The 17,051-nt window shown below is 37.7% G+C and overlaps 1 protein-coding gene across 4 annotated transcripts in view; it reads left to right on the top strand.

Annotated features, from left to right (window-relative positions):
• LOC114556676 (palmitoyltransferase ZDHHC3) overlaps positions 1 to 12,643 on the top strand; it is an 89,809-nt gene extending 77,166 nt beyond the window's left edge. For 3 of the 4 annotated variants that reach the window (XM_028579682.1, XM_028579683.1, XM_028579684.1), the window contains exon 7: positions 11,980 to 12,643. In XM_028579682.1, coding sequence (XP_028435483.1) covers positions 11,980 to 12,183 — 204 coding nt within the window. In that variant the 3' untranslated portion in view covers positions 12,184 to 12,643. Of the gene's footprint in view, positions 1 to 548; positions 2,838 to 11,979 lie in introns of those variants that run through there. The other variant, XM_028579685.1, reaches the window with a different exon arrangement.
• The last annotated feature ends 4,408 nt before the right edge of the window (positions 12,644 to 17,051 follow it).

The raw sequence follows: 17,051 nt of genomic DNA, 5'->3' as shown, positions 1-17,051 counted from the left end.
AAATCAATGGCTTTTTTCTACAGCCAGTAGTGGTTAGTGTGTAAAGCCACTAAGTGATTTACTTCAAAAATACAAATGTATTTTCATGGAATGGCATTTATCAGTAGAATAAGGAATCCGTACGCCCTATAGTAGTTTGGTGCCAACCTAAAATCATTTAGCCTGTTGGTGTGCCTGTGTATTGTAGCTCATCAAACCAAACTCCCTCTCCTGCTTTGAACTTCTTTTTGTCTGCAACTCTAGGTCATCTGACTCCTATGGGAGACATTTGATCCTTTAATCAAGGAGACTGGGCTTTGACATGTAGGGGTAGGGTACTGAACAACACACAGAGGGAAAGACAATAGGACAAGCAGCTACATTATGCTTGTAGAGAATGCACTGAAATACTGGTTTTGTGACCTGGATGATTTTTAGAAAAGGTTACAATTTTCTTTTGTCTTTTTTTATTTAGTGGCCAAAAAATAAGTTATTTGGGATTTGGTTTATGATTACTGACAAGGTAATAAAAGCACACCAATTGAAGTTTGGTTGTCTCTCATTTTCAGGGCATAGAGCAGTTGAAAAAGGAAGAGAGAAGATGGGCTAAAAAAACTAAGTGGATGAACATGAGGGCGGTATTTGGACACCCTTTCTCCTTATTGTGGTTTAGTCCCTTCTCCACCCCTGACCATGGGAAGGCTGAGACCTACCAGTATGTGGTGTGAGAGCTCAGCGCATTGAACGAGGCGGCCAGGTCAAAACCAAAGTGTGAAAACCTTCCCAGCCCATAGAGCTGACCTATGGCTTTCAATGATGTATATTTTACCTCCCACACTAGCCATTGACAGCTTTTCATCTGCTTTTTGTTCTGCCATCTGTGCGCTTTGTTTTATTTTTTGTTGCCTTAAGTAAGTTGAGTTGCAGAGAAAAAGAAAGCACTTTCAGTTTGTGAATCCTGTTTTGAAACACTGTGATACATCTGTTTCTTTTATGAGCGGTTTCTATTTCTGTTGTCTGTTGCTGTTGTATCAGAACTTCTCTTTTCTTGCACTGTTTACTCTTTCCCCTAAAGGGTTAGTTCAGTTAAATTCCAAAAAAACACTCACTTATTCCTGGACATGCTGATGGTTTTAGTTTTGGGTGCTGAAAACACAATGGAAGAGAATGGAATTTAATATATGGCTGCCATTAACAATTGTTTTCATTATTGATAAATCTGCCAAATATTTAATTTTATTAATCTATAAAATGTCAGAGAATATAAAAAAAAAGTTTTGTTCAACGAAGTTTTACATTAAAAATATAAGATATTCGATTCACTACCATAAAGGACAACATAAAATAATTTCACATTTGAAGAGCTGCTTTGTCTATTTTGGTTAAGAAATTATTAAACAATTATCAAATATGTTTTAGAATAATTTTGTTTTGAGTGACTCAATAGACAAATTGTTTAAACTATAATTAATTTTTGGTCAAAGCATAAAAGCAAAAATGTCATTGGGGAAACTCTGCAATATCATTTTGCAGAATTGATATCTTGGTTACTAAGAGTGATTCACAGACCTCACTTCCAACAGTTTTCACATGGACTATTCTTTGGTAGATAGTAAATTATTTATTTTAAGTGAAATATGTGTAGTAACAAGGCATTTGTTTCTGGATATAAAATTTGCTCTTGAGTTTTTACAGACGATATTTTTCAAAGCGTGGAAGCACCGCAAACACAATTTCATTCACCTCTATTGTACAAGGGTGAGAGCAGAAAATTCTAATCCAGGATAAATAAAACCCAAACTATCTGCATGGCTACATACTAGTCAGTGGGAAAATATGTATTTTTGTAATTTGGATGAATTTACCCTTTAAATCATCCTCTTGTCAGACCTGGTGCCAAATAAAGCACTGTAAAGGAACAGTTTGCTATCATTATTGTGGATGTTTGTGAAAATATTTTAGATACATCCAGTTGGGCAGAAAAAGTTATTGTTCTGCTAGAATAAAGTTGTGGCTTCTTTCACTCATTCTTACAATTAGTGATGCACCAATCCCATGTTTTTTCCTGATATCTTAACTCACACCTGCCAATATCGATTCCCAAGTGGCCTGTTTTTCCCTTTCCTTGGGATAATTTTTATGGTGTATCCCTATTCACTAAATGCATGCAATACCCAGTATTGACTGTAATACTGCAATAACCCCCCGAACCCCCTGTGAAAAATGTAAGTGGTAAATTCATGGGTGGTGTTCAAAGTGTCCACAGCTTACCTGTGAGACAAGTAGATAGTATCTTACCATACAATAAAACTTGTTTAAAGTCCCACAAGTGTTGTATTTGAGCTTTACATGATGAGTGAAGGATCCCTTTGAGAAAACTGCATAAAAATAAGGCCAAATAATTCACACTACAGTTTAATCATGTGTTTTTACTTAAATATTAAATATTAATTACTTAAATATCTACATTTTACCCAAGTGTGGGACTTCACCTGATTCCTCTCCGATACATGCTTGACATGAACAAAGACTTTGTTAGAGGACAGAGATGGGTTTTTTTCCCTACCAAAAGCCAGGAAGTTTCTGTTCGTCCCACGAAACGGAATCAATTCAGAATCAAAAAGCCAGCTTGCTTTGGTTTTGGCAGGTTTTCCTAAATCATTCTTCCAATGCTCAAGGAGGAAATTAAATAATTCATATGTCAGCTTCATGTCTTTTAAGCAATGGTTGTTAGATTTGTCGGTAGAGTTAGCAGGCTGTCAACAATCATATTTTAACATATGCTCATTCTCCCTTTTTTGAGGAAAGGATTGGCCTCCCTGTGTGTGTGTGTGTGTGTGTGTGTGTGTGTGTGTGTGTGTGTGTGTGTGTGTGTGTGTGTGTGTGTGTGTGTGTGTGTGTGTGTGTGTGTGTATTGATGTGAGCGTCTTCCAAAATTACCTGATTATTTAGAAAAACTTTGATATGAAATTCTTCAAAAAAGGACACCGGCTCTGTGTTAAAATTGAAAAATATGAAAACCTGTGTGGAGAAAGGGAAGCATAGTTTAAAAATGTATTGCTCTGCATACATCTTGTTATACAGCAGCGGGATATTAGTTTGGCTGTATTTCTGCACTACTGCATTTAACAAAGTATTAATTTTCATCATTCATATTTACACTATTAAAGTGCCCATATTATGAAAAAATTCACTTTATTATTGTTATTTTGTGTCTGGTGCTTTACAAACTTTGAAAAAAATCCATCCATGCTGTTTAGAGTGAGATACGGTTTTTGAATGTGTCCTGCCATCAGTCTCCGCGTGAGCTGTTCAAAATCTGCACGGCTTTCTACGTCACAAGCCAAAACGAGCTGGCTAACCGCAACCGTTAGCATGCTAGCGTTTGCGTGCTAGCGTTTGCGTGCCAGCGTTAGCATTAGCATTGTTCTCAATAGCAAAGCACTGCTACAACACGCATAAATTCACATCATAATCTACAAAAGAACTACTTACATGTGCGCCCTCGTTTAGAGCCAGCTAATTCTGCCTTGTAACTGACAGAAGTTGGAGAAACAACCTTTCTTTTACTGTCTATGGAGCTAGCTGACATCTGATCTACATCTGAGCTGCTGCGCATGTGCGAGTGCAATCAAAGATAAGAGAAGAAAAGAGGTCTCACTCTGTAGCTAAAACAGAGACAAGATGAAAAGAGCAGCTGCAGCAGTGAGAGAGAGTTGTGCAGTACAACAAAAATTTGGTGTTTTTTGAAAATTAAACCATGTAAACCTATTCTGGTATAACCTTAAAATACAATTATGAACCTGAAAATGAGCGTAATATGGGTGCTTTAAGTACTAAATATGCTAATTCGCACTTTGTATTTATTATTTCAGATTTCTCCTGTGTGAATTGCTCTGTTCTAAAATGTACATTTTAGTCTTTTCTTTGTATACATGATATGTATGTACTGTATCCTTTGTTTTCTAATGCATGGTACAGTTGAAGGTTAGTTGATTTATGTTTGTAACACTGCTGGTATGATGATGCCAAGTCTCTCTGGTTCTTGGTGATAGAGATGATTTGTTTTATACAGAAGTTTTAATTCTTTCAAAATATTCTGAAAATATTTCAGCACATGCACAGAGAATAAATACCTCTCTGTTGCAATGCAAAATGGTATGCTTCTTTCTAATGTTTTTATTTCTCTTGCATTGTGAAGGGCCTACTTCACCAAAATGTTTCAACCTCAATTTTTATGTTTAAAGAATAGAGAAAATATTCTGCTTTCCCTGCATACAGTCCGCTCACACCCTGCATTATTAAATTTCCACTAAGTGAGTCTTTCATTCTATTCCAACTTTACTATTTGTAATGTGCATATTTCCCATGCATTGTTTTCTCTACACATGCATTTGCTTTTGTGATAACTCATTCTGCCGAAAGCTTTCTGAAGCAGACAACTCTTTGTAATCTTGAGGAGAGGTAAGCTAACAGAGGCACATTAGCTGTCCCATCAAGCTTAAAGGCCCTGACATACCAAGGAGGCCCTCAGTCCAAGTTGGACCAACGGTGACAGACCATTGCCCTAGTTTTTCGGTGTGTACCGCACGTTTTTTTTTTTGGGCCAATCGTCATCAGCCATTAGCTGAATAGCCAATCCATCTGATTGACTGTTCAGCTTAATAACAGTAGTGAGGAAAGCAAACAAATGACTATGAGAGCACACACAGAAGGCTCTTCTCTTTATCATTTCATCTGATCTATCCAATACACATAAGAGCTGTCAAACCTGGCCAAAAAGGACTTTTGAATGTTCCTTCTAAAAAACACATAGGTTTGAATAATTGGAATATCTAATTTTGCACATTATGTCCATAAGATGGCAACCAAATGTACAACGCGATACATAACTACTTGTGTAGGTGTATTTATTTCAACATAAACATGTCTTTTAAAAGATCGAGATATGACAACACATAATGTTTCTTTCATGACCTCTTGTTACATTAGCACATTGCTATCGCCAGAGTGACAGCTTTGTTCGGCTCATTTTCTGTGTAGCATGATGGCATGTTAGGTGGGTGGAAGTAGCAAGCTAACGTTAGCTAACGAACATTAGCCAGCACACCACCGCTCCTAAATCTGTTTATGAATAGTCATAAAGTCGTTATTACATGACTCTGCAGAGCTGTCTGCTCTACTGAAACTCAAAATGTGAAATGGAAAAGCTTAAATGGAAATACTTAAATTAAAATCTCAAATAGAAAAAAAAATTATTTTATTTTAGCCTTTGCACTTTATAATTTTCCATTTTATCTTTTGAATTTTACATTTGGCAATTGCCCTTTGACATTTTAAGATTCACCTTTTCCATTTCGATTTAAATTTAGATTTCCATTTGGACTTGACAGAAAGCGGAGGTGTGACCCAAAGGCTGGTGGGAGGGTCTGAAACAAAAGGGGTGCAGAGGCACCTTATGGACTGCTGGGAAGTACACTGAGTTGAGGAGCATCTCGCTGAAGGCGGGCTTGACATCAAGCCTCTTGTTTCTCATTAGATGATAGAAACTGATAATGTAGGAAACACAAACGACATTTCATGCAACAACTGTGAAGTTTTTATGTTGTAATTGGGCCTGTGTACTTTTTCGTTCATTTGATTTCCGAAAGGTCATTTCCCCTCTAAACTTATCACATGGTTTCATTTAAATAAGTGTTTGAATCAAAACTCTCCAAAATATGATCACAGATTTGTGTCGCATAAATTTCTTTTTTTTCCTCATTTGCTCTCCCATTAATTATCACAACCCCTTAGATTTGTCTTTTGACCCTTTTTGTAAGGGGTAACATAAAAAGTAAACTTAGAAAAATGAATGTAATGTTGACCATCACTGATAGTAGTCCAAATAGCATGTCAAACACATGAAACTTCCCCTTTTCGAGTGTTAAATGAAAAGTTTGGCATTTACAGGCAACTTTCTCATGGGACTATTATTAATAGTGCACTCATATGTATATTTCAGTCACATGTCAACCAATGACTCACAGACAGGCCGGTCGCAATAGTCAATATATGAACTTATTGCACAATATATGAAAATGAGCTTGGTAGCTTTTGGTGACGCAATATATTGCGATTGATAATTTTTATAATTGAAAATAAAGAATATATTCATTTTGACATACAAATTAATGTTACCAACATTTTAGTCGATCGCGCCGCCTCTGTCATCTCGTCTGCTTTCTGGGGCTCAGGCAGCGTCTCCACACACACACACACACACACACACACACACACACAGAGGATAGCGACAGGTCAAGAGAAGATGTGAACCCACTGCCTTATAGGCCCTCTTGTTTCGTGACATCTACAGCCAGTTAGGAAGAATGAGTCCCAATGGATTTACAAAGCCGCAATCTTCAGTTCCGGTGTGGGAACATTTTGGCTTTAAGCCGAATGAGAGAGGAAAAAAGGAAACTGAAAATGTGAAACAAGAGGCTTCGCTACCAGGCTGGCTTGATGTCAAGCCCTGCCTTCCCACGGGCTGCAGCGAGATGCTGCTCAGTGTGCTTCCCAACATTTTTAATTATAAAGTGCAAAGGCTTTTTTCTATTTGAGATTTTAATTTAAGTATTTCCATTTAAGCTTTTCCATTTCACATTTTGAGTTAAATTTGACTTTTTACATTGCACTTTACATTTTCAAATTATCCTTTTTCTATTTTAAATTCAATTATGGCATGATTTTTCCTAGTAGCGCAGTAAAATAATATTTTTAATTTGATCTTGCTTCCTATTCTCTTTGGACTTTAAATTTGAATTATGAATAAATATATCCTCCATATGACCGCTGGCAGCAGTTGGGTTAGTTAACCTTAATTAACAGCTACTAACGTTAATCATAACAGTTTCCCAGTTTAGGCTATCATCATGTGTTTGTTATTATAATGTCACAATTTAATCTAACTATAATGACATAACTGCTGGGAAGCAGTGAAACTAACTAGTTTCAACGTTTTGTTTAGTGTGGACTTTACATGTGTGTAAAGTAACTTAAGATAGAACTTACGCACAGCTGGTGCAACAGGGCTGCAAGTGTTGTATTTAGCCTACGTAAATAAAATTCTATGAAAAACAAAGTCTTATGTGCAAAGAACAGTTTGATAAAACAGTGGCCAAAACATATCTTACGTTATACAGATATACTATGTGAAGATCACTTTTACACAACAAAACACTAACTGTTGTCAATAACCACATCAGGTAAACATTGTCACATTTATGCATAATTTTTTGTAAAATAAACAGTCTTCCGTGTCTTCAAATGGATCTTTGTTGTTGTAAAGTTTGTCAGAGAAATAAAAGCAGATGGCCTTGTAATTGTTAGACATATGTTTTTGAGAAACAATTGCAAATAAAGCAAACTGTTGCTAAAAAGGAACTATACGCTGTTATCACTTATGTAGCGTTACAGTTGACGCAGTGCTTAATTTGTAAAGTGGGAGGTCCCGTAGCGCTCAGGTGGAACCCGCGACTAAAAACGGGGGTTGAAAGTAACGGTGCAAAAAAAAAAAATTACACTGCCTAGTAGCTTTGCTGACTAAAAAAACCTAAACAACGCTGTGTGTACATCAGGGCAATGTTTATTTTTTATTTCAGAACATGCACTGCATTGCTGCGAAATGTAAAAAAAAAAAAAATACACTGCAACAATCGTTTTCACAAGCAGTGTTAATTAACCAAAAAATCCACCATGGTCTCCACATTATTGATCGGTAGAAACAATTTTTGCTTGTTTGGTATCCAACTGGCCAGCGTATTTGAATAAGTTAAGCAAACTTTGTTGTCTTTTTGAAATTTTTCCCTTGACTGAAATGAGGCTATAACAGCAATCTCAACCAGTACAAGCGCTTGTGTCACTAGAAGTGCAGCACCGTGCTGTTGAAGTGCCTCCCCTCCCTCCGTCCCTCTCCCCCTCCGTCTTACCCTGAAAATTCACCTCAAAACGCATCGAAAATGCAAACACAAGAGTTTTGTGGAACTTCAGTGGGGAATAACAAAACAGATAACAACATTGAACACTACACAAACAGTAGTTTATTTTTTTCATTTAGGCGATACATTTTTCCTGGTGAGACAGGAGGTGCCGGATCCAATAAAAAAGGTTCCGAATCCAACGTCGGAGGTGCCGGAACATGTGTTCCGGCTCAAATTAAGCCCTGAGTTGACGTTCAAACTCCCACGCTGCTGAAAAATATTCTTGCAGTAAAACTGTTGTGAGTATCATAGCAACGTTTGTATCTGGTTTTCCTTTTAGAATGACTTATAGATTACTGCTGCTTGCTGGTATGGAGAATTATTTCCTTGCACTCATGCGCACAATGTACCTGGTACTTGGCCATCCGCTGTAGTTTCTGTCGGCGTTCATCGCCACTAGTTCTTGGCCGTCGGCTTGGTGTGTTGGGGCCTTAACACATCACAAGCATGCTGAATTCAATTTGAAGGGGTAAAGTGCACCTCATTTTTTTTCTGATTTCTTTTTTTGCTGTTTCACATTTAACCAAACATTATGAATGAATGAGCTTTGTGCGTAACAGGATGCATGCACCATTTGACTTGTTTGCTTCTTCCGCAGGGGTTTATTCTTTATTTTTAAAGTGCATGTAAGTCATGTTGTAAAGTATTGATTTTGGGCGTGTTTCTTGTAAAACAAAATAATCAGAACTAATATGTTTATGTACATTGAAAGAGTAACCACTCCTGTCTATACTGGCCATGAAAAGATCCTTTCCCAACTACACTGCAAAAGATGGAGGACAAAATCCAAACTCTTTGCACTCTTTGCAAAAATGCAATCCAAAATTTAGCCTAAGCAGTGCCAGAAATGGGTCAGAACTCATCATTACAGAGTACCACCACCTCCTGCGGTGAGTAGGTACACACCTAACAACTTAAACAACTGCATCTCTCACATAGCAGCTTAACGCTGAGAAAAAAGAGCTGGAAAAAGTCCTTGTTAACATTGATAATTGTATTAGATAACATATTGTACATCTTTTGCTAAGTGCACTCTGCTTCTAGTCATCAGGGCGCGCTGACGCTTGAGTGACACACAAGTGCACATTCCAAACCGATTTCAATTAATCTTTCACACCCAATTGACATATATAAAATGGACCAACAGATCCTGTTGTTCTGATAGATAAAATAGATAGAATGATAAAAACATACAATTTCTTGACTGGCTTGTCTGACCACACTGCCATATTCTTTTATAGAAAGCTGACTAAAAAACAATTGAGAAGTGTTAGTATATTGCACCAATATAAAACAAACATTTATTCCAAAGAGCCAAGAACAATGTTTAACTGAGGTTCTAAATAGTCTTGATTGGTCTAGCATACTATCTTGTGATGACACTAATAAATGTTGTGATCTACTATACTCCTCTATTAAAGGGTTTCTCTCTCAGTTTCAGAAAGTGGGTCATTTAAAGAAACAAGTTTATTCCTTGCCTTGGATCAAAAGTGAGTGTAAACAGCTTATGACACTCAGAGACAAATTACTTAAAAAATCATTACAATCTGGATTAATTACTGATTGATTAAATTTTGTATCCGCAAGGAATAAAGTCACACAAACTTTGAGAATGGCATTTTTTTATGACTGTAATTAATGGTGCCAAAGGAAATTGTAAGCTAATTTGGGAAAATATAAACAAACTTCTTGGTAAATGCTGATAAAGACCTTGAACTCAAATTTGCCAATGAATTGGTATCAGAGCCTCTCAGCCTAGCAACTAAATTGAATGAGTATTTACAAAGTACCACTGATGAAATTGCACAACTGTTTTCTATTTCATGTGATTCCTAACAAAATAGTGGCAACATTATAGATAGCATATAGATGCCTTAACTCAAAATTCAAAGTTTAATATTCAAATAATTACAGAAAATTATGTAAAAAACATATCTTCATCTTCTCAAAATTGAAAAGTTCTAAAGCAAGGGATGTGTTTGGATTTGATACCAATTGATATCTGAAGCATTATAAATCTTGTATCTTGGTGACCCATCTTATTAATTTATCAATCACGCAGGCAGTCGTCCCTTTGAGCTGGAAGGTGGCAAATGTCATACCAATATATAAATCGGTTGAAAAATTATATCCTGCTAATTATCGACCTATTAGCATACTCCCTATCTTCTCAAAGATAGCAGAAAAGTGGGTCGCTAACTCTATTATTACTTATATTATCTTAATAATTCCATTCCGGGTTTGCACCCAATGCAATTCGGATTTCGTTGTCTTCACCCTAACTGAAACGGCTGTCTGTGTTTTTGTTGCGAAGGTGAAGTCTTATTTAGACAAAAGCAGTTATGTTGCGGCTGTTTTTGTTGATACTGTAGCTCTTGTCCAGACTGTTAACATTTAACTTTAGTAATCAAACTGTTAAATGGATAAATTATAGGTCCACTGCTATTTTCACTCTATGTAAATAACTTGCCCAATGTGTGCAAAAATGTGGACACGATTATGTATGCAGATGATATGGTAAATTTTACACAGGCAAAAAGTGCTGGTGATGCAGCCCATCAGCTTTCATTAACCTTAAATGACTTACAAACATGGCTGAATGATTCATGCCTGTGCCTTAATGTTAAAAAGACCGTATCAATGTTTTTTAGTAAACCTAAAACAACCGTGGCCGCAGTAAAAGTTCGCTTGGGTGGACATGAATTAGTTAATGTTGAGGAATTTAAATATTTGGGAGTGTTAATAGACTCTAAATTATCCTTTAAAAAACACGTTAAAAAAGTAGTGAAAACGGTAAATGTTAATATACGGAATTTTAGACATATTCGTACATCGTTAACGGATATAGCAGCGATTACATTTCTGCATTCTATGATACTAGCTCATATTGAGTACTGTATCACTAGTTGGTCTTATACAAGTCATGCAGCTATTGGGCCAATTGAAGTATGCTACAAAAGAGCTTTGAAAATATTAGACAAGAAACCTTCGTCATATCAACATATTAGATAAATATAATTTTTTTAATTTTGTTAATTTCAAATTATTTAAATCAGCATGCCTAATCTACAAGGTTATACATGGTCTGGCGCCTCCACCACTGAGCAATTTTATAAAACAAAAGTCGATGCTTTCCTGTTTTCTATATGTCCCTTGTTGTCCACTCTTGTTGTTATTGTTTGTTCTAACATGATGTGATCACTGTTCTTGTCCTTGTCTCTTTGTATATAGTCTGCATATAGTGTATCTGTATGTATTTATTAATTTGTGTGTAAAACCAACCTGCCAGCGGGTCTGCAGATGGAAATTAGCCAATGGCTATAATCTGGCATATTAACATTTGTGAAAATGTTCATTAATATGTATTGTCCCCTTTTTCTTTCAAAAAATAAATAAACTGCTGCTGTGCAGACTGTAGTTAGAGTTTTGCACATGTGGCTTTAGTTGTGCCCACTGTCTTTAGCAATCGAAAAAAATTGTAATACCTTAGCTTATGACTAAATACCTGCAAAACTAATGACATTCCCATCAGCCTCAGCTGTACTTTGTGTCACACTAGGAAGGGATTGCTTATGGCCAATATGGACAGGATAACTCCTATAACATACATACAGCAAATGAGTATATATATATATATATATATATATATATATATATATATATATATATATAAAACACAGGACTAGTATTACCTGGGGACTTAGTTATTTATAATATTTGCAGAGGTCATCTATGATCTTAATCCCCTGCGAATCTGCCATGTCAGTGAAATACAGACTTTTCTTATCCAGTGCGAATGTGCTGCACAAAACACAGTCGCGGTGGAGATTTCTAAATCAAATGAGGACCCCTGGTAATAATAGTCCCGTGTGAATAAGGCTTTAGTCATCAACTTTGTGCGATAGTTGCGATTGTGCATATAGAAAAAGACATCCAGCTCAGCTCTGTTCACCTCAGACCCTCATTGTTGTGTCTTCTCCAGGGAATCGAGCGTCTGAAGGGAGAGACAGGAAAGTGGGGGAAGTTGCCGTGTTGGGAGGCCATGCAGATGGCGTTCGGTGGCCCATTCTCTTTATCCTGGTGCAGCCCCTTTGCAGGGCTGAGCTGCAAGAGCCTTTCAGAACATGTGCCCGTCCCACAGGGGGAGATCATCGAAGAGGACATCATAGAGATACCACTCAACTAGCACTGCCTGTATTCAGGAAAGCCTTTTATTCTCAGTCTGGCAGTGCTTCTCTACATGCAACATTTTGAATTGGTGGACTTTATCAGGGCTTTCTAAATAGTGAGACTCCACCTGGAATTTTAATTTGTATTTTTTATCTCAAAGACTTTATATATGTGAAAATATCACGGGTAACTCGCCTACTTTCTTTTCCAGTGTTAATGCAGCTATTTTGCAGGGTGTATGGGGCAGTATACTTACATTTTGTGAATATCTTTACCTAATTAGCAACTTGGTTCTTTAAAATAAATAAAGTACAATAAGTAAATAATATATATAAATGTTCTGCCTTTGCACACACAAAAAGGAAGCTAATGCCTGGTGGAAATTACTTTCTACTACTTAACTCATGCTGCCAAACCTGCAGTATTTTACTCAAAGCATTGTGTAATAATTGTGCACAACAAGATCTCTGAGTTTTTCCAGCTCCTTCACTTCTCCAAAGTGTTTCTGACTTGAGGTGAGAAGACAATTGATTATAAAACATTTTATTAAGCTGTCTCAGGAGAACACCACTAATAGTAGTACTAATGTGTCACTAAAGCATGAGCAGTTTACTTTCAACCATTTAGCTGTCTTTGATGCCTTTTTTAGGATTTTAATTCACTTTGTGCCTTAACTGTCTTGACAAGCAAATGTTAATGTGGGGAGAAACACGTTGTATGATATATTGTTCAACTACTCATCTGTCCAATTCTTGTGTCTGTGTCTGGATTTGCCATTTTCATCTCTATCCCACATATATGTAATACATGGTTATTGACTTAATGAGGAAGAGATTATTGTTTAATTGAGTGAACTTCTGGATAAGGGCTTTAACTGTTAAATGGGTGCCTAATATCATGGGACCCCTCATGTTTACATTTTTTTAACAAACTATCATTGTGTAGGTTTCATTTTTAAATCCTGAAATAAATGGAAATATTTCATATATCTGTACACTACGAACAGTATTGTTTGTATGATTTTTTCTGTTAATCGAAACGGCATATAATGATTGACTATTTTTCAAAAACTCATCTGCACAGTTTTACATGACATGCAAACATATTTCATCCTTACGACCACCAGAGGCAGTGCTTAACACTGAATATATTTCGTATCGCGCTTACGCGGGTAGAGTTTATATCACCAAAGTCTCCTGTAACCTTGGGGTGAAACTGTAGACTATTAATCAATAATTACTAAGCTCGCTGCTTGTAGCCTTGCGATTACGGTCGGAGTTGCGGATTTTTCGTCCTTCAAAAGCTGTCCCTCTTCAGGGAGGGGACGGTGTATTCGCCGTTCGTCCTCAAACGAGCCCAGGACTGGTGGACATTCCGAACCCACGCGCAACTTCTGCACTTGGTAAGATTGATTTTGTTTATGTTGGCATTGTGTCAGTGAAGGTAGTGTGCTCGCTTCAAACACAAATCACTGATATGGAGAGGTACTCCCGGCACTGGAACCTTCCACTCAACGGCAATACCGGAAGAAAGTGGAAGCATCTACCAGAAGTTATTCATACAGTCCACTGCTTTGGTGCGAAGAATGCAAATGGTCCCAGGAGCATTTTCCCCCCTTCATCATAATCTGGATAACGTTACTGTTATAAAGTCTGCAATCGCAAGCTCATGGTGAAACCCTTTTTGTTGAATGAACAATGAATAACTGGAAGTACCGGAAAAAGTCTGATTTATGTAGATTAAAGGTAGAGATTAATAGGTTGAAGCTCGCAAATATACCATCAATGTACAGGTCTCCCAAACTACGTAGCCCTTTGTTTTCTAAAATTGAGAATCGTGGGTTAATCTTTGCTGGGATGAACAGGTGATTATTGCAAATAGGAGTTGCTAGAGGGAGGGTGAGCCATCCGAAGTGGCGTCTTATTTGCGTTCAAATTTTTAGAGTTCCAACAACAACCGGATTAGAGGTAAAGCTTGACAGGGAGAAGGGCAAGGTGCTACATTGTTAAAGCTAACAGCGACGAGGAGCAGGAGGCTGACTCACTCTAGCACCAACTGGATTGAGGGGAAGTAAACCAAGATATTATCTTATGGACGTTGCCTGCCCAGTAGTAGCGGATTAGATTGGGTAGACCCAGTCCCCCAGCCGATCTATCCCTACAAAGCAGCGTACGACTTGCCCTTGGCTGTTTACCAGCCCAGATGAATGATGAAATAATGTCATTTACAGCTGTGAAAAAGGATTTGGGAAGGAAAATGGGCAGACATTGAAAAAGATACAAGTATCTTGGTAACACATTCATTTTTATAATTTGTATCCTACCGGCCAAGGACAACGGCAGGTAATTCCATCTTTGTAAATCAGATTTGACCGTCGTTGTTAATGAAGTAAGATTTTGCTCTCGCATTGTTCGTAAGGATCGTGTAATTGTAATGCCAAGGTATTTAAATCCTGTGTTGGCTATTTTAAAGGGTATAGTTGATGGCGATATGTCTACAGCTAATTGTTTAGAGATATTTAGCTTATATCTGGACAGACGACCGAAAGAGTTCAACAAAGTCAGGTTACGTGGGATGCTTGCCAAAGGGTCACTTACATAGAGAAGCAGATCTCTATATATATCTATATAACGAAACCTGATGTTTTATGCCCCATCTTTCTTTTCCCCCAAGTCCCTCCTCCATTTTTAGAGCAGCTGATAGTGATTCAATCGCTAGCGCAAATAATAACGGGGATAGCGGGCACCCCTGTCGTTTTCCCCGAAAGAGTGGAAACGGAGTACAGCGTTGGTTGTTTGTGCAAAATGAGGCGCAGGGAGAGGACTAGAGTAATCTGACCCATGAAATTAAGTTAGTATTAAAACCAAATTGTTTCAGGGAAAAGAGGAGATAGGCCCACTCCACCCTGTCAAAGGCCTTCTCGGCGTCAAGAGATATTATTACCTCTGGAACGAAGATGGAGAGAGGATGACGTCGAGAAGCCTTCTTATGTTGGAGTAGGAGTATCTTCCCCCTATAAATCCCGTCTGGTCCTCTGAGATGATCTTGGGCATGACAGATTCCAATCGCAGAGCTAAGATTTTTGTGAGTACTTTAATATCTACCGGGAGGAGTTGATATTGGTCAATAAGAAGCGCAACTCAGTGGGTCCTTACCCTTCTTATAAATTAGGGAGATGGAAGCTTGCATGAGAGTGGGCGGCATGGTGCCTTGTTTAAATGCAGTAAATGCTTTAGATGCTGTTTTTGCCTTCAGCTGATGAGCCAAAAGGTGTCCAGCTTTGTCACCATGTCCGTACACCAACTCCCGAGAGCAAAGGAGAAGCTGTTCAGCCTCAGTATCTTATATGTCCCTAAGAGCCGATGTGGGTTTAGGGTTTAACACTTATCTTACAATACATCCGAGGGCTGTATGCTGTAAAGTAAAAGTGGATAAGGGATAAAGCCATGGATGTATTAAGAGAAGCTCTGTTCACAAAACTGCAGGCTAACCTAGCACGACATAATGATTACACCTCCTTGGTTATCTAAATACATCCATTGTTTATTTAGATAATGGTAATGGTAAGATCTTTTAAGTACAGACTAGCTACATTATTTACGCAATTCTTTTTGCAATCAGTACAAATTGTATGGTCTTTTATTAGAGCCCGAGCGCCGATGACCAGCACCAGACTGGTCAGTTCTTGCGGTTATTGTTGCCATCCTGTACCTGTCCTGCACGTGTGAGATTCAGATGTATTGATCCTATGCAGGTGTTGTTACACGTGGTCTGCCACTGTGAGGATGATGAACTTTGCTTCTTGTGTCCCTTTAGCGCTGTATTAGCCACATCTGTTGTCCCCATTGCACCATGGCTAAGGAATGTTCATGCAGATTAGTAGGAAGTAGTTTCTTTTGGTGTATTTCAGAGTCTGTAAAAGGTGTCTTTACTTTTCTAATTATCTTATTGCCCTTAATCTGTTATTGTCTTTTTGACCGTTCAACATTTGCACGTTCATTAAATGTTTGTGGTTCATGGAACGAGCATGGAAAACATTGTATAAACCTTTTGCAATGAAAATCTCTAAAGTTATTTAGATTTTTACAAAAGTATTTTTACAATGCAATGTCCTGACCCTCCCCTGCTCCTTCAACCACCACACCTGTCTCCCCTCACCCCCTACACCCCACCCCCTCAGTCACTCTCTCATTTCTCTCTGCTGTCCCCTGTGGTCAGGGAGGTTAAGAAGTTTGTTTATTGTAGATAATTGTTAAAAGTAGTCTGTATATGCATGGAGATGAACCGTTAACTACTACATTTGAAATGGCAGAGTACCTTGTGCATCAAACCTCTCGATATTCACCAATGTTAGCCGCCTCCACGTAATGCTTCAGGTCCCTGTTAAACAAAACAACCACTGAATGAGAAAGGTCTCATTCAGTGGTTGTTTTTGTTGTTTAACAGGAATTTACTGGTGAAATAAGGAAGAGGCTCGATATTTATAACACTTCATAAAATGTATTTTTATATAAATATTTGACTGAAATGGTTATCAGAAATAATCTCAGAAATAATTTATTTAAAAAAAGACATGTTTTGACTAAAACTTGCCTAAGATATATCTAGTTGTCTTTTGAATAAAACTAGACAAAAATTATGAGACTTTTAGTCGACTAAAACTCGACTAAGATACCTTGAGTTCTCTTTTGACTAAAACTAGACTAAAATGACGAGACTTTTAGTCGACTAAAACTTGACTAACAAAAAAAGATATGTGAACGACGGCGAACAGCGAGTCCTGGGGCGGGGGTTGGGAGAGTCAGAGGGGGATTGTGAGCCTGCTGGGTCCATGATGGCTTGATCGTTCTGTTACGGTTAGGACAGAACGGACCCAAATGCAGA

Source organism: Perca flavescens, chromosome 6 (genome assembly GCF_004354835.1).
Source record: "Perca flavescens isolate YP-PL-M2 chromosome 6, PFLA_1.0, whole genome shotgun sequence".
NCBI classification, from domain to species: domain Eukaryota; kingdom Metazoa; phylum Chordata; class Actinopteri; order Perciformes; family Percidae; genus Perca; species Perca flavescens.
Note: the sequence above shows the minus strand (reverse complement) of the source record. Positions and strands in the feature narration are given on the sequence as shown.